Source organism: Diadema setosum, chromosome 13, assembly GCF_964275005.1.
Source record: "Diadema setosum chromosome 13, eeDiaSeto1, whole genome shotgun sequence".
Taxonomy (NCBI): domain Eukaryota; kingdom Metazoa; phylum Echinodermata; class Echinoidea; order Diadematoida; family Diadematidae; genus Diadema; species Diadema setosum.
The window spans coordinates 28,956,321-28,981,853 of record NC_092697.1 but is presented as its reverse complement, the minus strand read 5'-3'; the positions used below and the strand labels follow the sequence as shown (position 1 = coordinate 28,981,853).

The window sequence follows — 25,533 nt, the reverse complement described above, 5'->3', positions numbered from 1 at the left end:
GGGAGGGGGCGATAATGCATCCTTACCGATGACGATGTAGGCATGCTCATTGAGGAATTTGAGGAATTTTTCCAGACACCAGAGGCAACAGATGAGGCATTTTAGGATGAACTGGGCAACTGGGTTCTGGCTATCCTTGAGTCTGCCGATGAGATGGTGAAAAGATGTTCATTCACTTCATCACCATTATTTGCCCATTAAAAATATGCCAAAAATTAGCCACCACCTGCTGAAAATAAGCTGAATGCAATAAAGAACATACATGGACATGCAAAATAATGAAAAGGAAGAAAGACTGTGCACATGCTACATGAATACTTTAAGACTCTCAAAATTCTAAATCTTGCCAGCAAAATGCCAACTCCTAGGATCTCTAGCAATCAAATGCACAGAAATCTGGTTCTAAATCTGTTCATTTTTCTTCATCATTCCTCATTCCTATCAGACAAGTCATTTCCAGATGAACCATGGCAACAGGTCTTTATCATTCTTGCTCCTTCCTGCCGACAAAATGGAAATTACAAATCCTACAGTGTATATGATTCTTGTATGGGATATCATTTTTTGTTGAAAAGAAAAGCTTTCCTTTAGACATATAAACCTACCATTAGTATTGTACAACATGGTAAAAACAGTCTTTGCAGGCAAATGGTCTTTGTATACAGGTTCATTAATGTTTAAGATGCTCTGGAGGAACAGGCAATCCCCATCATTATAACAAAGTCCTGTGCAGTTCTCTTTTGTTATAATCAAGTGTTGTTATGGCCAAACTAATAAAGTATACAAAGATACAATAAAGATTGTTATTCTGGGACCCATGTTTTTACTTCGTTGTAAGGAAATTTCAATTTTAACTCGTTTGTTATAAAATGGGAGTGCGTTGTACAAATATTTTGTGGTCTTAATAGACAAGTGGCCACTAAACACAGCGTTGAGTGCAATAGGGATCTCTATGGCTGTGCTCACAACCCTTTACACAGGAATGCCAGACTTTTAAACTCACTTGTACTGGATGTACATGAGGATGGCTCGAGGCAGCTTCACCAGAAGAATGATGAAGGAACCAAAGACCATGGAGCCAATGTGGTAGCGTAGGAGGCGGCCGACGGAGCGGAGAATCGGGGAACTGAAGTTCTTCTTGTCTCTGAGCAAGAACGAATGAAATAGGTGCGGTATTTACCGCGCCATCGATACGTTAACCTCCGTTCAAGATATGTGAGGAGTGGTAGACATTCATTACCAGTACATCGTGTGCCAAGTATGAAAACATATGGCGCAATTGTTACATTCAAATGGTTGAATTTAGCTGGCGATAAAAGTGCTGATGCTACTGAGAATACAAATGAGACAGAATTGAATTGAGGGAAGATCCACTGCATTTCCACAGCCTAACATATTGCATTTAAAAATCACTCAAAGTTAGCAAAAATTATTTTCAGCATTTAAAAAAACAACACATATATGTACAGGAGATATGCCCCGAGAGTATAATACTCATGTCAACTGCAGTGGCGAAGAAAACAACAACAAACAAACAAAACAGTTTATGATATGTTTACAGAACATGGAAAATTTATGACTATCTCAGGAGCTGGTGATCCTTTTCTCACCTAGTGAAGTACCAGTCCACTACACAGGCAGCAATGACAAACTGGTGACAGGCAAGAATGAACTCCCCAGTCCAGATGAAGCCGATGACATGGTACCACCACATGTACCTCACTGGCTGGGGAGGGTTGTAGGTAACGTAGCCATTTGGCTCAGTCACCAAGGGGTAGCCTGCAGAAATATCATACAGAATGTGAGTGTGCCCCTGTTTTGGTACAGTACGACAATTTACATGACATCTGTATAAACTTTTGCATGATATACGTAATGGACTTAGTAGCCTTCTGAAGATGGGATCATCAGTAAATCTGTAGTAATCTTTGGGCTTATTGTCAATACTTACAATTAATGACAAGAACCAACATAATCTTTATCCATTGCCATATCCTGGATACAATTTCAGTTTAACACAAATAAACTGAACTAGATGGTCACCAACATAACTGCTGTTATCAACGTCTTAATCCTACACTAATCACTGTCAGTCAGCGAAATGTTATGTTTTCTTTAAGATAGTCACTGAAGCACTAATTGACTAATAAATGCTACAACAATGACTTCCCACTTTATAGAATTTCAAAATGCTCAAGCCATTCTGTGTAGAAAATTAGATGTGTTACAGGTTAAAACCAACAATGAGATGAAGTGATAGAAGTCATGGGAGGTTCATCCACTCTCAGAACAGGTAAGACACTGTCGGGGGGGGGGGGGGGGGGGGGGGGGTCTTTGCTCAGAATGATAACGTTGCAACAAAGCATGTATGGACTGCACAATACACAATGCCAGGTGAAGTACTGGACAAGCACTCCCCCTTTTTTTCCCCCCTCACAGGTTCTCATCCCTGGCCTCCTCCACCTCTACGCCCTCACCTGTGGCCGAGATGGCAATGAAGACGATGGTGATGTAGACGAAGAAGACGAGGAGGATGAGAAACGTCCAAAAGGGCTGGAGCAGGAGGAGGGGCATGGCGCGGATGGCCTTGCCCGCCTGGGCAAAGAGCTCCACAGTGAAGGCCACCCGCTTCCGCATCACGAGGATGACGAGGAAGAGGATCACCTGGTGATGGACGGGGGGATAGGAATGAGATGAGGTGTGTGACATACATGGATGGGTGAATGGAGAGATGATACACGATGCACTCCTTGTTCAGGAGGTGACGTTGCCATGGCAATCACTATGTTTGGATATAGCACCACAGTACACCTTCTGACAGATTTCTAATAACAAATTTCACCTGTTGCCTTTACAGAGAGTATCAGCATTTTGCTTGGAATACAAGACCAAACCGCTCAACCATTCTAATTGAAAAATAGGGATGATTTGGCTCAAAACTAGGAAAGAAAGAGCAGTTCCCATGGGAATGTGTAGTAAAATTATCAAGAAATCAACTTCTACTGAAATAAGAGCTAGGAATGGTCGAAATTCAGATTCTTTCCTCCAAATTCAGACTGGTTTATGAGGTTTGCAAAGTATTCTGCAAAAGCTTTGTGTGTTTGGAACTTTATCTTGAGCACTGCAAAAATGAGAGGGTAGTCTAAACACCCTGAAACGGTCAGAAATTTACATAACTACTTCATTATCAACAACATGCAAACTAATTCAGTGTCCCCACTGCAGGCAAATACCATTCAGAGACTAATAAAAGAGATAACAGTTATTTTCACTATTCACATACCAGTGCCGTAATTATTAAAAAGAAAATTAATATGCTCCAGCAATCCCTCCAAAATTCAGGCACAAGAAACAAGCACCACTGTTTATCTTTAAAAGAAAAAAAAAATCCTTACATTAATTTCTCTAGTACACAGAGGAGTCTTCAACAAGTTCATAACCTTGTCTATGAAATGATACCAAGAATAGATGCTGCTAAACACTAGATAATACTCAGATTACTACAAAAACCAAAGATTAAAACATTACTTAACTTTCTAAATGCATGAGATCGAAAAACTATGGTCCCTGAAAGCAAACATATATCACCAACTTGCACAATGATACAGATACAATGTATGTATGTGTGCATGTAACAACATGGGGACGAGTACTGGAGGTGAATCACACATACAGGACATGGTGTCATTTAGACAGAATGGGAGTGTGTCTCAAATATTCTCTCCTTGGCTCTTTATTAAAGGGGACTATGGAATACTTGTACTAGCAATTAGAACACTCATAGTACCCAAAAAAGACACACAATAAATATTGAAGAAGACTCTAAGCCATAGAATAATTTACGGTACATATTCCCAGAGAAACAAACTAAAGGTTGCTGAAAGATCAAGCTATAAACTGCACAATAACTCAGAATGTTAGATTATAATTGGAATGTCACATAAAGTTATCTTACATCATTGTGCTTGATGAGGAGTGTGAAGAAATTATTGAAATTGTATGATCAGAACATACAGTACAAGCTCAGAACCGAAGTCTGGCCATCCGTTTTGTGCATAAAATGACACAAATTTCACGTAATACTTATTGTGCATATAATTCCATTGGAGGGCCCTGTTTCATGAAGAGTTATAATTGATTATATAGTTGATTTCTATGGTAAGTCTATGGCAGCCTGTGTGGTAAGGAAATTTATAATCGATTGTATCTTTTGATAAAATGGGGCCCTAATGTAGTATTGATGAAAAACAAATACACAAAGTTGACTCCTATATAAGAACTGGATAACATCATAAAATGGTATGGGGCTTTTTACATACAGAATCCCCCTGTCACATGATCATAATAGGTATTTTGAGGTCATATTTTGACCTAATGATAGATGATCTGTCCTCACTGGAAGGTGAATACACTTTCTCACTTTCTCATACTGTATACGCCAGATATTTCGCGAGTCTAAATTTTCGCGAATCAGGAATTCCCGACGATTTCGCTAGTGTTTAAATTCGCGATAGTGAAGTCCTGGACTGAAGGGAGAAATGTATATGCGTACGTCACATTCACATTGGAATCAGAGTCAATATTTCCACGTGTCTTTAAATTCGCGAATAGCACGCGACTTGCGAAATTCGTGAAAATAAAAAACTCGCAAAATATTTGGCGTATACAGTAAAACACACATGTTACACGTTGTAAAGCTATGTGACACTGCTTGAGTTTTGTGTATCACATGAGATTTTAGATCAAGTTTTATCAAGGAATGCCATCTGGGAAAGACCCGACCAGGCTGTCTATCCCCAGGACTCTTACTCTGACAGGAGGCAAATCCTTCCCAGCTGCTGCCCCACACATACGAAATCAGCTCCCCCAGAGTGTCCAGGAATCACCATCTCTGGCAATTTTCCAAAAATCCTACCAAGACTTTTGTTTTCAATAATTGAAAGATTAATTATGTTTATTCTGTCATTTTCATTATGCACATTTTGTCATTTCCCCTATCTCCTTTCTAATATAACTTTGATATTTTTTTGTGAAGTGCTTTGATACATGTTAACTGGTTGTAAAGAGCGCTACATATACAAAGCATCTACATTGTATTGTATCGTATTGTATCTGGAGAAGTTCTTTTGTATCTGGAGAAGTTCAGCCATCTCAACTCACAGTGAAGACGGTAGCAGCAATGGAGAAACCAAGGAAGGCGGTCACATTCCTCTGATCGGCATCAAGGCGCAAATCTGCGGGTGTGGCATCCAGAGCCTTCTTCTTGCTGACGTACGTCCACCACAGGACCGCAGTACCAGCTACAATTCAAATGATAACATCAAGCACATTAAAATACAAGTATATCAAAATGCACTTGGGCATTACAACAGACGAGACCAATTTCATAAAGACTGATGAGCAATGCAAATTTTACAAGTGACAATGAGTGCAGTCATCTGCTGCCATTTTCTCATCTACTTTGCTACCCTTTGCAAGGATATGAAAGTGAAATTTCCATCACAAATTCTATTTAATTCTATTTACTTCTACTTAAAGGGGAATTTACCCAAAATGTATATATTTGCAAACCGAGTGAAAGCAGCAATAGTTACATATTGATGGTGATTCTTAAGTTGAAGTTAAGCTAACTTCATGGATAAGCTCATAGTAAAGTACTGTGTGGACCCATTCAAAGGTAAAGCTAACATGAACTCTTACTTGATAAGAACCACAAGATTTTATCAGGGTTAATTCTCTATCCATGAGCCACTCAGTGTTAAGCATCATGCGGACACGAAAATCAACAAACTTGAAGGTAAGCATGACCTCTCCACAAACATTCATTCCCTTTCGCTTCCAGGTTGACCTCCCGAATATAAATACAGTGCTCCTTGTACTGGCCCATCGCGAAACTTCTGGTCCTGTGGCTTTATCTTCAAGTGCGATTCGCTTGAGTTACGGGGGTAGGAGCTTATCATCGATGATAAGCTCCCTTTGATGATAAGCTTTGCCATGTGGATGCAGATCAAAGTTAAGGGGACAAGTTTGCACAAAATCAGACAGTCTGTTCAAAAGTTCTGGCGCCACCATTGCTAAATAAGAAGATTACAAGAATTGAAATTCTTACCGATGGATCCAACGACAGAGACGATGTAGATGATCCAGACGATGACCTGGGCTATCAGGTGAATCAGTACTACCATGATGAAGGACAGCACTGCATGTGGGAGGTCATAATTCAACACATCAACTTTCACATGGCACTGTACACTGCACTGGCACATTAAACAGTAGTTCCACTTTGTTTGTATGGATTGGTAATATACAGTAGGACCAACAGTTTCTCTATTACCTCGCAACAAAGAGTGACTCTCTGTCCAGAATTCAGATCGGTCGTTGGATTCAATCCTCGGACTATGCAAATTTTGTCTGCAAAAATTGATGTGACAGCTCATGTACACCAACAGACATCCACTGAAGCAAGCACACTCGTGTGCGAAAGGTACACCTACATATATTTTATGCCTATCATAGTTCATGGACTAAATTTAAAGTATGGATTTGATTTATGTATACTTTTGTGAGTTCTGGTCACTGCGTTTGGTGAGATGTGTGAAAACACAGCATTCTGAAGATAAAAGTCTGTCATATCAAATTTGTATCAATCCACTGAAGGATAATCTTGAATATACATGTACACAGGCAGGCATGCCTGATATGTAGCGAAATCAGCTCCTCATGAAGTCCAACGTCACCCGAGTAACATTCTCGCCAGGGATTAAGAAGAGCAGTTAATTTTGTCATTGCCTTCACATATATTTGCACAAGAAGTGACTTTCTATGTCTTGGAGGATGCATAAATATGCAATATCCTTGATGAATGGTGAGTAGATTTACAATGGGAATGTCTCCAAAAAAATCTGACATGAATGAAATTTCATTCATGTGGTAAGGGACAACTTATTTGCAAATGGCATCATGGTTATGTGACCCAAAGAGATAACAAAAAGGTGAGAAGGCCTACAAAAAGCCATGTATTCAGGTAAGTCACAGCTATTACAACTTGGTTGACACTACACGACTACAATTTGTCTACATTCCCTCAAACTTTCATTCAAGATATGTTCTGGGCCGTGTTGCATGAAAAAATGTGATCAAACTTAAGTCATAAAATCAAACATATGTCAGGTATCAGCCAATCAGAATTGAGTAATGAGAATTCTCCAGCTCAGCTCACCCAATGAAATGGCACAGAGGCCGAGGATGATGAAGCGGGCCATGTAGAGGTCCACCAGAGCCTTGGAGAGCAGCTCGGAGGCGTTGAGAAAGGAGATGATGTTCTCCAGGTAGGCCTGGGCGATGGTGAAGAGATTCTTTGGCACGCAGCGGTTGATGATAGGCTCACTGCAGACAAACAGCAGCAAAGTTTTTGTGAATCATGTTTAGAATGACTTAATTCTTTACTACTATTGGAATCCTTACACTGTGACGGCCATTCGCATCATCAGATGAAAGAAAATGAAGGATTTTGCATCACCATACTGTCTCTTGCAGAAAGAAAATCTTTAAAAATGAATGAATAATAAGGTCTTATTTATCCAGGGTAGCCTCTTCAGTGTTGCCACTGCTCTACCAGAGGGCCCTGCCATTATTATTACCCCAGCGTTGCCAGGTACCCATTTATACACCTGGGTCAAGAGGGACATTGTGGGTAAAAGCATCTTGTCCAAGGACGTAAGCACTGGGCGGGAATCGAACTCGGGTCCTCCGATTAGGAGTCGGGAATCTTATCCACTATGCCATTCTGCAATATCATAGCATCTTCTTCTGAATGTCGTAAGCAAGCAGCGATGACATCTGTGACATCATAAGGGGGTGGTTTAACCCTTTGTGAGCTTCGAGTGCTAATTGGCACAGAAAACCTCATAGTGTTATAACACACACTGTCCAAAGTCTCCGTTAGCATTCAAAGGGTTAATGTCCCACCTGGCAAAGACAATCTCAGGACATGGTCCATGGAGACCCCTCGCAGCTGTGTCATAATCTGCCACCTCTGTGTTGTAGGAGCATAGCTTAGACATGGAGTCCTCCGCAAAGGCCTGGATGTCGGCCGAGGAGTTCAGCATCCGGTCGGGGCACTGGCTGACGCAGATCTCAAGCGAGTCTGTCGGCCGGCGGACGTCCATGAAGAAGACGTACCTGAATGGACAACAAAGGTTGCGTGAAAAACTGCACCTGTCCTTTAACCCTATTCTATCTGGGCTATATGAGATCAAGTTTTTACTTGGGAGTGGGGGGGGGGGGGGTTATCAAACTGATCCCCCCCCCCCTTCAGATCTCGGCCGCCAATGGCGCGATTCCCATAAAATTTTGCCTGAATATAGAGCCCGATGTCAACTATACGATTACATGGTAATACAATAAAAAAAAATATTATTTTCTATTTTTAGTAAATCAATTATGTAAATTTATGCATGAAATCATATTTTCACCTAATAACTCCACTAAAAAGACTGAAGGATTGCTAAATTTTTGTGTCAGAATTCCTTAAGACACATCAAGCAATTTTCTTGTGAAAAATAGCACAATCAAAATCAATTTCTTTTGTTTTTATTGTTTTGTTAATTTCTTAAGCATTTTATTGTTTTTTGGTCATTTTACTGATCTGTTAGCCAAAAAATGTTGCAGGCAATTTTTCAAGTTTATCTACATGAGAATTGATTAATTTTAATGATTAAAAGTGGAAATAATTTGATTTATATCAATTTAACCAAAAAAAACTCAATTTGCACTGCATTTGCACACAATATCGTGAATTTGAGTCGTTTTCAGGTTGACATGCATATGCAAATCATTACGCAACTTTAGAATGGCGTAACCGGACATCGCAAATTTGGTCTCAAAATATGCGGGAGACTTCAATGAAAAAAGTAATGAAATGATGCGGCGCCATCTTTGCGCGTTGTGGAATCCTGGTGCGAAATGTCAGTTAAGATAGGGTTAAGCTGTCCGTCGCAACTAGTGGGCCACAAAATGCTTGATGTCAGCCAGAAATAAAGATAAATAAGATTCATATTTGATCGAACTGGGAAAAAAAAAAACTGTTGGAGCCAAAGTGGGCATTGGGTTGAAAAACACTGACAAGCACGGACTTAGGCATTGAAGGCATAGACAAGCATGAATGCAGGTGTTAGGTAGTGATGCCAATAGTGAGATTAAAATATAGATACAATATAGGTACAAATGTACAATAGGTAGATAATTATAGACCATAGGAGAAATACTGATGTCAATCACTAAAAGAATACCATTATTCACTGTAGAATTACAGTTATGAATGGATGCAGCAAAATTCATGTATTAATGCTTTGCCTGACTGACACTACAATTATCTCAATTCTATCAAATTGTCTTAATACCTCTGGGAAATGATATGATACATGTAATAATGTGCAACTTTATTAATGTATCTTTATTACATGTTCTAACACTCTCTATGCTGACTCTGGTTTATAATAGCATTCTCGGGAAATATCAAAATAGAAACTGCACATCATTTGGTTAATTCATCATTTAAAGCAGACTTGGACATACAACGTAAATGTAAACTGACATTAAATCAATTCTGCAAATTGACACCATAAGCACTTGATGTTTGCAATATAAACATAACATATATGCATTAAAATGTCAGCTTGTCACACACTTTAAGGCTCTCTGAAATAGTGATATTACATGTATGTACAACTTTAAATCATGTGAATCTCAATCAATTCAAACAGAGCTGACTTCATCCTCTTACGGTCTGGTCGACATGTCCATTCCGGAGAGGGACACATTCTCGATGGGACTGTTTTTCTGACCACAGACGTTTCCATAGCTGTCGTAGCCAAAGACGAGGCGCAGCACATTTCCGAAGACTATGGAATAGCCAGCAATCATAAACTAGAAGAAAAAAAAAGTCGCAGAGACAAAATCTGCATGAGTACAGGCATCTACAAAATCCACAGTTACTGAATATTCTACAGTGTGCTGCATGTATTACGAATATACGTGAAGCCCAACAATCTAATTATTTCTATCCCCAAACACTCCATATCTAGGACTCGTTAGCTGCTTTGACAAGACTAGTTCAGCAATACATTTGGCTCATACATTGTATCTGTATTTAATACACAGCGCACAAATGGGAAGAATAAAAACATTGCAACCAATCTGTTCTGCATTGATTGCCTATCCAATAAAATGTCCACACAATTGTTAGGGTTTACCAAATTAAAGTATGACTTGAATTGAACTAAACTGAACATAATGTGCTGTTTCTATCTGATACAATATGAGCACACCTACAGGAAGAAGCATCCCCCTACAAGAAAAAAAGAAAAACTCACATGATCACGGGGTACATAATTGTATACTCGTATCTATAGAGTGAATACTATTAGTACATATATGTAGATATGGACATTTGAGACTGCACTGTATTGTATACTATGCATTGCAGTCTATAAATTCTACATCTTTATCGAGCTTCATCCATATGATCTTCTCTTGGCCTTCACCTTTTCACAGGATTGTGAAATCCCGCATCACATGATGTGTAATATCATCAGCAGAGAGTCAGAAAGATGTTAATGCCACACAAAGTCTCATGCATTTGTGCCCTTCTACTTCCTAACTTTTATTGCCAACCTCACAAATCCTTACACATGACAACCATGTGTTTCCTTTTTGGGTAGGTCTGATTTCTTTTTTAGCTGAGAACCACTGTCCTTATTTGTGGCATAAAGTCATTCATGCTTTTAAAATAATGAATGTCCCGAGTCATTTCCTCTTTTGCTTTCATTGGTAAAGTTTATTTTTCAAATATTTTGTAACTTTGTAACATCGCTCAAAAGATAGTATGACAATGAAATACCTGGCAGATTCAAATCATAAATTTCAAGAAAATCAATCAGCAAATGTGATGGGAAGAGCAGGTCCCAGAAGTTGCTTTTTGAAGGATCATGACTGCTGTAGTACAGAATAAGAGCTACAAACACAATCTCAGATCTTAGGATGACTTGCACATGTATACTCTGAGCTATTTATTTCTGTGCCATACATTCAGTGTTGCCAACTCCTGTAGATCAAAAGGCACTAACTGATGCACAGTAAAAACATATTTTGACGGCATGAATCATACTTTGGTTTAAAAGTGGAAAAACTGCACACACTATAAATAACTTCCATGAAACATATTATTCATCTTAAAAACAAAAAGCACATATTTCTGTATAAATCATACTTTGGTTTAAAAGTGGAAAAATTGCACACGCTATAAATAACTTCCATGAAACATATTATTCATCTTAAAAACAAAAAGCACATATTTCTGTATAAATCTAGTAAAAAAAACAAACAAACACACAAACTTAAAGGGATAGTTCAGTTTCCATTGAGATGGGTTTTGGAGTTTCCATTTTTTAATAATGATTTTTGAGATAATGAAAAACCTATTATGAAAAATGAAAGACCGTATAATTCTAAGAAGAATTCAAAGTTTATTTGATGAAAATTGGTTTTGAAATGGCCAAGATATCTAAAACACAAAAATCTTAAATAAATGGTGGGACCCTTCTTTTATCAGGATCGATTTGTTTTACTTTGTTTTCGGATATCTCTGCCATTTCAAAACCCTTCTTTATCAAATAAACTTTGAATTCCTCTTAGAATTGAAGGCTTCTTAACATTTCATATTAAAAGTGGTTTCTAAATATCTTGCAAAACATTAAAAACTGAATTCTCACCTCAGCCAATGCTTATATATCATCCCTTCAAGCATTGTAACATTATACTATCTGGCAGCTCTGTACATCCTTGGTAAAAGTGAATGTACCTTGATACATATATTCTTGAGGTGTTGTTCTGTGTCAGAAGAGTCATACCTAATCTCCTGTTTATCATGAGGAATTCTTATCAAGACATGGCCTACATCAAATTGGATCATACAACTGAATAGGAAGCAACCAGACTACACAAGGTACTTTGTCCGCACCATGCCGAGATGGGCATGTTTGCGCCATCCTCGGAGGTCAATAGGAGACTGCCTGAACAACAGGAATCTCCTTGCAATTTACGAAAGATAAAGAGAAAGTCAGAACGCAGCCCTCTGCCAGGGGGATTACAGCAAATGTTTGTATCATGGTCACAGCAATTACAGACATGCTTTTACTACGGCAGACAATGCCAATATGACAAAGGATGGTCCAAAACATTTCTGAGGCTCTTATAATGAAAGAAAAAAAAAAATAACACACTGTATAATGCATGCTAGAATTCATCCAGGTTACCCATTCAACTTCCAGCCATAGTGTTAGTACTACCACAGAACTATCAGTACTACAAAAAAAAAAAAAAAAAAAGGATAAAAAAAAAGGATAATTTTATACATTGAGAAGTCACAATATAACCTTACACTTACCTGTAAGTCTGACTGGCTGGCTGGAGGTGGTTCCTTGTGAAAGTAATAGTCATCACTTTCTCTGTTAAAAATAGGGATACTAGTAGTCTATGTATCTATGAATATTTATATTATATTCCCTGGTATTCCATGAATTAATGCCATCCAATATAATTATTATCATCTACAATCAAGTAGAGCAAGCATAAACTACAGAAAAATACCGGGCTTCTACTTGTCTTTGAAGTTACTCAGTAACTTGGACCGGCAGTCACATCCCAGCGCTGAAAAGGGGAAGCCCCTAAAACTGCGTGGTGCAAGCTGTTTGCGCGCTTGTGAATTGTAACAAAATGACGCGCACTAGTAGCAAGCGTTTGCACACTCAGCAAGCGCTCGCGCAACAGACGAGAATATGGTGTGATCTTGAACAGCCAGTAACAACGGTAGCCAATGGGGAATTAATACGTTGGCCTATGCGTTTCGTTCAATATGCTCTGATATTGAACGGTAAAAATTGCGCGGACAACAATATGCGTTTTTAATGCGCGGCTAAAACGTCCTATATAGATGATAATACGAAATGTTTGCAGATTAGTTTTGCACTCTTTGAAACATGCAATCCCACTGCCACTGAACTCACCATGCCAATCCAGAAGGCAATGAAGATGATGGTACACAAGATGTCTGTGCAGTGTCTCTTTTTATCCGGCCTCAGACTGCCCGAATCGGGCTCCTGCCATTAAAGGAAAGCAACATTTTAAAGAGCGACACATAAAAAACAGAGCATCACTTTAAATTTAAGTGAATATCACAATATCCATGTATCTTTGCAGGTTCTGCATGTAGTGACTGCACAAGGTCAAAACTATTGAAGGTAATTATTCCATTTATACAATGTATCACTGTAACAAAGAGATTCACAAGGTGAAATGACCATAGAATAGAAGTCATTTGATCCACTCATATATAGGGCTGACAGATTGTAAGGCGGGGAGCATCAAGTGAATGAGAATAGTGTATCGAATTTCAACTTGTAAACTATCAATAAGTCCATTCTGCATTGTATACGTGTTGTATAATTTGTAAAATAATGATCCACTCAAGTGTATAAAGTGTATGATATCATTTCATATTTGATATCCATAGGTACTGCACACGCCACATATTTTACAAGCATTTAATAACACTTTGCAGATTGGGACTTGCTCAACACATTCATGAGTGGCTGAATACACAATCAAGAACAATAAAACTATACAGAATGAGAAGAAAGGGTTGGAACTTTTAGATTTTCCTCCTTGGAGGCAAAGCACTTGTGTTTTACAGTTCTGAGGCAATATTGTAGTGAGTCGTTTAGTCTCGCACCTATATCGCTTGATTCATGAAATTCACAAGAACAAAAGACGCCATGAAATATTCTGCATTCATGTCCATCACTCACACATACACACACACACACACACATACACACACACACAGAACTATAAACCAGAGATGCTTTGATCTCTTACAAGAGCACCAATGAGCTCCATAACTCCTATTGTATTTGTATATTCCACTAGAGGATGAAAAGATGCAAAAGAGCATTGCACAGATTACAGCCTGGCAGGTGGCAGTCAAACGTTCCCATCCCTTCACTCCAGGAAATAAATCCTACAATGTATTATGAGCAATGGGTTGGAATAATAACTACAAGCATGCATTGGCAGTGTTGAATCAGTGACTGAATCTCTACAAAATGTACATGTATCAAAGACATTGCACTGCGAAATAAACCAATCATGCAATGTACATTTATAAGCAAAGAGAAACTGTATCAAGATGCAATTAATACCTTATATATGAAAATTAACCACAAGGAACATGCTAGCACTTACATTTGAGCAACAATTCCAAGCCACGCTGATAGCTTTTTAGCCAACCACTCCCTCTCAGCCAGCATAAACTATCATTTGCTATCACCTATTTACAAGCCTTAGAAGAGTTAAACACAAAGTCAATCTGGATTTCATTTTCTATTTGCTGTATACATGTACATGCATGAATATCAAGCTCAAAATTCACCCACTGTGGCTCAATAGAAATTCTTCTATGCAGTGAAGGACATATCAAGTGAACCATATGATTTTTGTTTTGTATTAGCCTGAACCATTTCGCTTTGTAATCTGACAACAACACAAATTACAAAAATCATACAACCTATAAAGAGTGCGAAGTCTTCTAAACTTGTCAAATAAGTGCCAGGAATCTATTTAAAACAGAAAAATAACACTATCAATTTGAAAGACATTTTATTGCATTTGAGAGGAAAATCAAGCTTTGCAGTCATAATATGGCTGGAGTTTGAAATGTAAAACAACCACAAGAACATCTTTTTCTCTGTGTTCTCATTCTTGTTTTCTGCTGTTAACAAAGTAGCTGAAAGAAAGAATGAAACAACAACACCCTTTAAACACCCACATAAAACTAGAATGAAAAGTAAATCAAATCCATTTTATACAAAGTTGAACAAGCTCAAAAAAGGACACCCCCTCAAACGTGGGCTTAGAGTAAATAGAGACGACACTCAAACCTACAGTAGTATGTCATTTCGAGACGGGAAAATGTAACAACGGTACATAGCACGGTATGAGAAAAAAAGAGAACAGCACCTGAATACTGACAAAGGTTTGGATTGTGTGTAGATGGAAGAGCGGCACAGGCCAGAAGAATCATGAACACGATAGCACAGCTCACAATGACTATCCTACACAAAGCATAATTTTGATCATATTTTGATACCGCCATGAACCACTGGTCTACAATTTGTACTCTTGTCAACACAATACTGTACTGAACTATGTAAGAGTGCATTTCACTGCAGCTTTTTTGATACAGCATACAATGTATATGCTGATTAGGCCTGCATCACAGACCCCGTTTACAGTGCGAGGCTCGGCCGCGGCCGAGCCGCGGCCGAGCCCAGCCCCGCTTCAGTGTAAACGCGCAAAAGGCCAAATGCGAGGCCAAAATTGGCCTCGCATTTGGCCTCGCTCTGGAGGTGGTCTCGGCCGCGGCCACGGCCGAGCCCGGCCTCTTCTTGGTGTAAACGCAAACTGGGCCAAATGCGCGGCCAATTTTAGTCTGGCTTCCAAACCCTCTGCCCTTAGTATTTCGCTATTCACGATATTAACCCCCTCAACGTCGAAAACTAGTATAGTTTAAGGTGGTTTTGTCTTGCAAAGGATTTTTTCCTTCGGCAAAGGCCTTTGCCCGAACGGCGACTTCGTCGCCACGGAATCCAGTTGGCAAAGGGTCTGAAAACCAGACTATACCAAATTGCGTTTGTTTACAAGCAGAGCGCCACTACGACAAAATATTGAAAGGTTTGAATTAAAAGCGCAGCCGAGCCCAGCAGTGTAAACGGACAAAATTGCGAGGCTCGGCCGCGCAATTGAGGTCGGGCTCGGCCGCGGCCGAGCCGCGGCCGAGCCCGGCCCCGCACTGTAAACGGGGTCATACATGAATGCTATGCTCAAAGTATTTTGGTGAAAACATCTTTAATTAGAGAGCATGTATTCTGGATTAACATACACGATGTGTTCACTGATGTACCTGTAATATGCAGTTTGGTATGAGATAGTAATAGACAAATCTTGAATGACACTTAAAGAACCACTCATGGTAGGTATAACAGTATCAAATATTACTTCTTTTATTTAACCTCCAATTTTCATCCTACTTTGCTTTTACCAGGTTTGTGGATGTAGGTCCTTAAAAATACATTATTTCCATCTTTTTTTCCCCATGCACTCTCTGTCATTTTGCATTTTTTAGGTAGAGATCATGAGTTGGCAAATGCATGCATTGTACTGAGCATTGGGAAATAAATGCAACAATACACTGCAGAGACTCTAAGATACAGACAGGAGAGGTGCTGCACTATACATTGTATTTGGCACACACACACAGAAACATAATACAGTGCACATGCTATATTTTTCTTATATGTTACTTGTATGCATGTAGTAGCACGCATTAGTATAAATGCAGAAATTCTTCACATTGAATTGAGATGTGCATATTACTGTACGTAACTTACATCTGTCGGGGAACCAAGACATGCACATCCCATGGTGCAATTGTGTTTCCTGCCAAGGACAACAGCTGACGAGGGCACTGAAGTAGCTCAGAAAACTCAGGTCTGAAAGTAAAAATAGAGACAAAAAAAAAAGAGAGAAAGTTTACTCTTTAACAATTCTCCATTATATTTTCATTTGATGTGTCTTTGCCAAATGTGCCATCATTGACAATGTCACACTATGAAAGATCTTCAGTGCCAATGGAGCCTAACCAACATGTTCTTTCTTTGGTCACTCTCAGCTGATCTTATTGCCAAAACTGACATTTCAACAGTCAATGCTTCGACGAGTTTGGTACCAGCTTTAATACACGAGAGACCACACTAATATCCCATTGGTAGCCAATATTTGGAGCCTTGTCGAGCCATTTCGAAAACCCTTTAGAAAAATTGATCTCTTGTCCATTTATACTGCTCAGGCCACCCACCCAAAGCAGGCCATGACTGGCTCCCTTTCCATGGTAACCGAGTTCCCCTCTGATAAATGGCATGGGCATTTGAACACAACAATAAGTGTAAATAGCTGCAAACCTGTAAACGTTACTATATATTGCAGCTGAGGCTCTTCGAGGCTGCTGTAGAAGCTAGAAAGGTTAATAATGTAACGGTAGCTGAAACCACCCCCTGCTGTAGGTGGTTTCAGAACCGGATCAGATCAGATCGCCTTTGCCATCTTCTGGCTGATCATTTTAAAAATTATACAAGGCTAAAAGGCTCCTTGAGGTTGCTTGAAGAGGATTTCGAATCCGATTTTCCCTTTATGGAATACAATATCTTAATCTTGCCCCTGGCTCTATGGTACATATTGGTTATTAAAGAGCATTACTGTATATATGTCAAATATTTCGGAGGTTTTTATTTTTGTGAATTTCACGAGTCAGGTGCTATTCGCGAAATTAGACACACAAAAATATTGACTCTGATCCTGATGTGGATGTGACGTCCACATTTACATGTACATTTCTCTGTTCAGTACCAGACTCCACGATCGCGAATTTAATCACTTGCAAAATCGTCGGGAATTCCCGATTGGCAAAAAATTCAGACTCGCGACATGGCATATACAGTACATCTTTTACTCTGACTTGTAATGATTTCAATAATTAATTGATTTGCTGTAATGGTCTTACCAACTGATGAAAAGCTGAAGGTAAAAAAAAAAAAAAAAATGGACTGCATAAATGATTAATGTACAGCACATTCTGGGTTCAATTTCTATAGTGTACCAGGCTTTTACACAAATTTTACTGGACACTGACCTCTACACTATATAAATTGGTACAGATTAATGGTCTGCATTATATGTGCCTCTTTGTGTACCAGTACCATATTAATGAGAACAACTGAAATTCCTTTGGTCTTGTTATTATTTGCATATAGACATCTGACTATTTCCTGAACAAACATATCAAATGCACTACTTGGGTCAACAGACTAAATTCTCTTGAAGACGTAAAAAAAAGAAAAAAAAAATGAAATAAATGAATTTGATCAAAAAGCTACATGTACCAGCATAAATCAGAAGCAGCTGCCTATTTTCTCTACGCAAAAATTTACCAAGTGCTGTATATTGGTACAACTTTGCAGGGCCTCAGCAGCAGCAACAACAACAAAAATAGAGAACTGAATAAATAAAAACAAAATAAAAGGCGTGCAAATCCGCCTCTGTTAGTGTTACTGTGAGTAAATCAATCAACTTAAATTACAAATACCAGGGTTTTTAGTTCACACAGACAAGTTACTGTAACAATACTGTACAACAGTACAAATTCGTACCTCGATCAATACCTCATGTATACAGCATCTCAAGTGCGTCGTTTCCATGCCACTGCTTGGACGTGTTCTGATTAATCATTTAAAGCACTATAGCAGGATACCCTGTATAAACTTCATACACACCGCTATGTGTGTACATGTCATATTTCTTCACACTAGCATGGGTGTGTGCAACCATTTGTGGCAATACCGGTATTAGTACAACAAGCCACAAGGTGATATTATCTTATAATACTGACAAACTACCTATGTGTACTGTACACTAATCACTCAGTTCAATGCATTTTTACAGAAAAATGTAGTTTATGAGATGTTTCACACTCCATGACTAGAGTGAAACAAACACAACAAATCCAATGACAGTTTGAGCACAATGAGCAGATTTTATGTTTGAACAATAGTGATAATGGCTATTTGAATGTTGAGACCCAAACAAGAAGCTGTGATTTCCATTTTACAGTACTTGTAAAATTCTCACTGTTACTGCTAGACCCATGAAGAGTCCTTCTACATTTTCATAGGACATAAAAATGTAGCTGTGTATTGATAATAATTCTTTCATACATCTGCTCGATATACTGTACATCAAGGACATTATACTTGTAGTAGACCTATTACATCCTACCGGATATGGAAATTGATCTGATTCACAGATATGAGAACTAGATCACGTTTTAGGTAATCTTTAGAACAAAATGTGAGTTATTAAATAAATTCACAGCTATAGTAATGACCAAGACAGCAATTTAGGGTTCTTTAAAGGACAAGTCCACCATATACATCATGGATTGAGAGAATGCAGCAATATTTGTAGAACACATCAGTGAAAATTTGGGGAAAATCGGACAATCCGTTTAAAAGTTATGAATTTTTAAAGTACCTGCATAGTCATTGCTGGATGAGAAGACTACTAGGGTGTATGATGTCACATGCATACAACGATATAAGGAAAATAAAAAGAGAATTTCACAAAATTTTACTTTTTGAAAAAGGTGCACATTTCCTCGACTTAATTGTCACTGACATGTTAAGGCCCTTACATAGGGTAATATTATTCCCCCTTGCCTTCTGAAAGAGGGAAGTCAAGTGTCTTTTAGTATGCGAGAAAAGTGAAAATATCTTGAATTTTCCTTATACTTTCTTTATATCGTTGTACACATGTGACATCACAAGCTGTAATAGTCTTCGCATCCAGCAGTGACTAAGCAGAAACTTCAAAAATTCATAACGTTTAAACAGATTGTCCAATTTTCCTCAAAGTCTTGCTGATGTATTCTATTAATATTGCTGCATTCATTTAATCTGCATATGAAGGTGAACTTGTCCTTGAAGCAGGGCTGCACCCTAACCCATTTTCTTTTTTTCTAATGGTCTGACCCGTCTGTCGGACCACAAGGTACCCATTTTTTTTTTTTCTATTTTTTACTGGTCCATCCCTCAAAAAGTTACAGGTCCGACAGTGATTTTAATTGGTCCTGGACCATCGGACCAGTGCCAGTGTGCAGCCTTTAAGACACAATGCATGATGATTTATACAAATTCAGATCATTTCACGTTTAAACCTTTCCCTTCACTTCCTGTACGTATGTAGGTTTTATATTTCCTGAACAAAGGCACTATTTTCTTCCCTTTAACACAAGAATTCATAACATGTACAACAAAAACAAATCTGAAATTCCCTGTTTGACTTTAATATATTACAGTGCTACTCAAGATAATCCTTTATCAAATATATTTTTTATATTTTGGTCAAAAAAAATGTACAATTCAATACAGTTACTGAAAATTCAATAGAGGGTTTAATCTGTGTTCTGTGTACTGTGACTAATCGTAAATGAAAGTGCAAACTTTCAGAATAGTTCATTAATAGTTCATCTTACTTCGACAAAGACTTTATTGTGCTATCAGGAAGTTTAACCCGTTGAGGACGAGTCCCGAGTATACTCGGGCAGGTGTCTATGGGAATTGCGTGTTGTAGCAAAATCAAACCGTCCTCAACGGGTTAATGGAGATGGCCTTCAAGGGTTTAGCATCTCATACATACATTGTAGGCCCAACTGTCAGTGTTGTACATGGAGTAGTAGGCCTATGTATTTAAACAAGTCACTTGAAGGCATCACAATTCTGCACAAGAAATATCATTTTAGTGGCTTTTTTGTTTTTCTTTGGAGGCAACAAGCAAATACTGTACACAGGCAGCTTTAACTTTTGTTCACTGATTGGCACGAAGGCTAGAATGTTTTCTTTGGCAATTGGCACTGACGATGTCTGGAATTGAATTGTTGCTGAGTATAAATATTTGTAGATTACCTATTTCCCTTTAAAGGAGACAAAAAAAATTTACTTTTCTAGCAGGTCCAACACCAAAACTTTATAAATTCATAACTTTTGCATTGATTGTCCGATTTTCCTCAAACTTTCACTGATATGTTCTACATGTACTAATGTTGCTGCTTTCACTCAGTCCACATTGCTCTTTGGGTCTGGGTTCCCTTTAAAATAATACTTATTGTGTCAATAGAGCCTTCCGTGTTGGACTACAGCACATTGTTACACCTGAGTAGGCTTGTTCATTTAAAACCAAGTCAAATTTGAATGGATTACTGAATGTTGATTATTAAAAATGCCTGGCAATTTAAGCTATTAGTGCCTGGGTGCATAAAGGGTTTTGAAAAGCAAAGATACTGTGGTAAGTTTTTTTATGTTCAACTTCATTAGTCCTTACACAGTACAGTATGAAATATGACTCAAATTACATTGTGCTTTACGAAAGTCCAGCTACACTTGTACGTAAATGTATAGACCTGTGCATTTAAGATTTCAACATAGGAATGGGGGTAGGGAGAACAAACAAACAAACAAAAAATTACAACTATCTTTCAAATTCAAGCAAACCTTGAGTGCAGAAGCTATTATTTTGACTTTAAATGTATTTTGAGTGATGTGTGGAACCAGTTCTTACTGCATCACCAAGACTGTTGGTGTCATTTCAAAATTTCCTGTACATTACACAAGAAGCTTTCAGGTCTCAATCATGGGTTGAACGTCCATAAATCACTTGCACTGTCATTTCCAGTCATTTCAAAACTTATTTCAAAACTTCATGCCACTTCATGTCCTCCTTGGAATTCTCTGCCAAATGTAGGGAAGTGCTCCTTCCTTCATGAGTTGGTGCGCGAACAAGCAATGTACGTGTATGTCAAAGAGTTTCCTTCCCCAAACTGGTTCACCTTGTTTTCTTGTGTGTGTGTGTGTGTGTGTGTGTGTGTGTGTGTGTGTGTGTGTGTGTGTGTGTGTGTGTGTGTGTGTGTGTGTGTGTGCATGTGTGCTGTTTTATCATTTTTTCCTCTTGAGGAGTGTGTCAGTCATCGCATTGGCCTTGGTATTCCCAGTGAGTGTCACTGTGCAATTGCTCAATATCCTCTTGCCTTCGTCTCCGAAACATGTATCATGGGCATTGCGGGATGGACAGGAAATGGGCAATCAACCACGAACATCACTACCTGGTAATTTCACACAAGTCAGAACACGTCCTCTGACAAGACTCAATGAACGTGTTACCTGCCTCGGATCATGGACAACTTTATATTTAAATTGTACACCTATTGAAGACATTGTCCCATACATAAAATCCAAACCAGCAATGTTCTCACCATGGAGGTATTTGTACATGTACCTCCATATTCTCAACATACAACTGTACCTACAGCACATTCTGCACTCCTTTTAAACTGAATGTATAACAACATCTTGCCTTTAATTCCCATCACAACATTACACAAAACCGCATGGATATATCATCAAATTATTGTTTATAGGGTACGTCAAGTAATCATTAATCATACAGGGTACCACAAAGAATCACCCGAGGCCAGGGTATCACACTAATGACATTGAGACTAACAAAAATATTAAATCTGATTTCATTGTTGCAACAGTTATCCAAAAATTTACGATATTATGTGACTGTGCACCACAAAACAAAAAGTCGCACCCCTTGATTTTACGCAAGGACTCAAAACAGGTAACATGGGTCAACTAAGTCAATCTTGAGTTTTTCACATTTTCTAAAAGAGCTACCTTTCTTCTAAATTATTCTTTAGTTTGGGATCAAAACACGAATGGGAAAGTGCATTTTTCGCAGTTTTTCTACAACCACTTTTTGGAGGAAAGTAGACTGATCAGGTATGTATTAGAGGCCCCTTTTTATTTCTTGAAATCCTATGTACACTCTTCATTTTCAAGTCTAATAACTTTTGAAAGGATCGAGTCTTCTGCTTTGAAAGTTGGCATTAATCACGAAAAGAATGTGTTGATAGAACATGCTCAATTTCAGGTTAATCTGATAATCCCTTCATTGTTATTGCTGCAGTGGTTGACATCCTGTGTTTTGTCCCTTTCATCGCACACCTAGCGCGGCTTGGTGAAAGATTTTCAAGCGCTTGAATAGACCCTGTACTTCAGAGCCTCTTTTCTCAGTTCACACTTTTCCAGAGTGTGTGCTTTCTTTCCAATATTTAGGTAGATTAGGGGAGTCCATTTGAATAGAGTTATATATCATTTTAAAGCTTAGAGTCTGCTTTTTCAGAATCTACCCTTAACTAAAAATCCATGTCTGGCGACTTTTTGTTTTGTGATGCAGTGTCACATATAATCTACAATTTTTAAAAGCTACAAACAAACAAAAAATTCAGAACCAGGCATCATGTACACTTCAATTAGTCTACGATAAATGTTGATCTATCATTACACACATTTGGTAGGATTAATACTATTTTCATATTTGTCATATCAGAGATCCTCATTGAAATTGGCATTCAACTGAATTTTTCTTGCAATGATGTAAGTAATTTGCATGGCAAATCTGGAAAGCAGCCAAGCTCTCCTACAAATTGTAAGTAACATTATATATATTATATATTTTCAATTTGTAATCATGCATTTCCTTTACGGCTTTGAAAAATAACTTCATCTTGAAATGTCTTAGAAAATGAAAATTGAAAGCTACTGGCTCAATAATAATTTACTCATCTGTACTTATCTATTTATTCATATACAGTATCTATGCATCTGAATTGATTTCATTTGCAAATTTTACTATTCATCTGAATTGATTTAATGTGCAAATTTTCATTTGCTGCTTTGTTTTTCTTTTTTTATCATTGGGCATGTCACAGTCAAAACAAATGATACCTACATGTATAATCAATTACTAATTAAGTGGCACTATAGATTTGAATGTGATACATACACATAGACAATCAATTTTCACTCTGAAGTTTATCTGTGAGTAGAACAGCACAACTCTTTATCAAGTCCTACATCAATTGTCATCCCTACATATCATTTTCATGTTCCAAGATGTCCTCTTTCATAAGTTATCAAAGAGCAAAACTTTGCGGAACAGTCAGATCTGCTTTGTCTTCTATGGTTCTATAGTTTGTTTTTAGGTGGCTTTTACAGTATTCATCATTCAAAATGTCAATTTCTAAGGATTAAGATTAGTCATTTAAAGGCCAGATGAGGTGATGTAAAACAATGTCCCATCTAAATCTTTTTCTTTTTTTTTCATAAAATGTCATTGCAATGTTCAGCATTTAATAGGCCTACATATGCTGGGGTACATGCATTGCCCTTTGCATTGTACACATTTTTCTTAAAAATACAAATGTAGTGTGTGTGGTTTTTTTTTCAATTTCACACAGCTAGAAATACAGTACAAATGTACTTCCTTCCTTCTTTAAGTTCAGTCATCCATTTATTCATTACATACCAGTAATCTTCTTATACAATACAGCTTAATGGAAAGATCGATGCAAAATCAAGATTGTTTTATTTCTAAACATGAAAAACATGTTACGGTACCTCGGAAGAAAGTTGAATTTTTGTTTTAGATCGATGTACTAGAAGAAAAACTTTTTTAAAAAAAGACGTCCCGACACAAGTGACTCAAGCAAACACCGGTGTTTGCAGGTGGATTTGTAGAAATGGCAATTAAGTTGTTCTTGGTTATTACAGAAAGAACAACGTTAAATAGCTCAATTTGACTTTGAATTGTCTTCAACTTCAAGATACAGCGCTGAGTGTACATTTCATGATTTGAAACACCATTCACACACCTGCCATTTGATCAATTTTTCTTTTCTTTTTATTCTTCTTTTTTGGTTGTCTCGCTTACTTTTGATGGCATTGCATCGGCCATGACCTTGGACTTTGGTTGGTTGGTGCCACCTTTTTATATTAATGTTAACAGTTAGTCTAACTTGTTAGTTAGGAACCTATAATATAGCGCTATAAATAGAGTTGAAAACATGAATTTTCATGACAATCTCTCATTCTGCATTGAAGAAATAATTTAGTTGTCCCTATCCTATGACGAATATCTATGGTATGTGCACAAGTATGACAAGTGCAAATCCAGGCCTTACAGTGATTACCATTGGCATTGCGACAGGTGGATGAGCTGCAGAGTGCTACTGCTAGTAACTGGTGCATGGTGCTGGATTTAGACTTAATCATCATCACTCGTACAAATTTAGCAATAGATGGGACTGAGAAAACCAGCCTCGCGCAGCGAGATGCTCTTTGTACCGGTAACTTGTTTCACGCAGACTTACCGACATACCAGGGTACTAGTAGTCTATTTGGAGTGGCTAGTGTAAAACAACCTAGGATCATAAAACACAAGCTGGCCTCATGGGAATTCTCACCTTTCGGAGAAACAACAGGATCGCAGGCCTTCCCGACCTGAGCCTTTCCTACCGTAGGGTGGACGGAGAATCACAACATCTACGTCTGCCAGGGGTCGGGCTAACTCGGCCCACGGGACATCTCGTCCCACCTGTCGAGGGTGGGCCGAGTTGTCCCACTCGTTGGTATCGATAGTGATCGTGAGCGCTTGTCTGTGTTTGAGTTTATTTCGTCTTTAAGACGTCTTTTCTATCCGTAATTTTGATGGAATTGTGCTCAGTGGTTTCTGTAAAGAATATTTGCCAACTTTTGGGGGATACAACGACGTAAAAATGAAATTTCAGACGTTTTTATCGCGGTTCGCGATCCCCATAGGTTCACGTTCATTTCGCGCGGTGGGCTAACTCGGCCCAACTAAGTTTTAGCTGTTGTTTTGTCAGTAAATCTCCGTAAAACTATCAATTTTATCATGTATGAAGGTGTATTCAGGGTTCCTTCAACTAATTTCATCTTCGAGGGAATT

General features: G+C 38.2%; 1 protein-coding gene across 1 annotated transcript in view; it reads right to left on the bottom strand.

Moving 5' to 3' along the window:
• LOC140236557 (choline transporter-like protein 1) overlaps positions 1-25,151 on the bottom strand; it is a 42,589-nt gene extending 17,438 nt beyond the window's left edge. Inside the window, exons 1-12 of the mRNA XM_072316482.1 lie at positions 25,031-25,151; positions 16,506-16,607; positions 13,065-13,157; positions 9,785-9,927; positions 7,969-8,181; positions 7,220-7,386; positions 6,110-6,199; positions 5,161-5,300; positions 2,478-2,664; positions 1,611-1,779; positions 1,004-1,144; positions 27-142 (exon numbers count right to left, since the gene is read on the bottom strand). Of these exons, the coding sequence (XP_072172583.1) occupies positions 27-142; positions 1,004-1,144; positions 1,611-1,779; positions 2,478-2,664; positions 5,161-5,300; positions 6,110-6,199; positions 7,220-7,386; positions 7,969-8,181; positions 9,785-9,927; positions 13,065-13,157; positions 16,506-16,538 (1,492 nt within the window). The 5' untranslated portion in view covers positions 16,539-16,607; positions 25,031-25,151. The remainder of the gene's footprint in view (positions 1-26; positions 143-1,003; positions 1,145-1,610; positions 1,780-2,477; positions 2,665-5,160; positions 5,301-6,109; positions 6,200-7,219; positions 7,387-7,968; positions 8,182-9,784; positions 9,928-13,064; positions 13,158-16,505; positions 16,608-25,030) is intronic.
• Between the last annotated feature and the right edge of the window lie 382 nt (positions 25,152-25,533).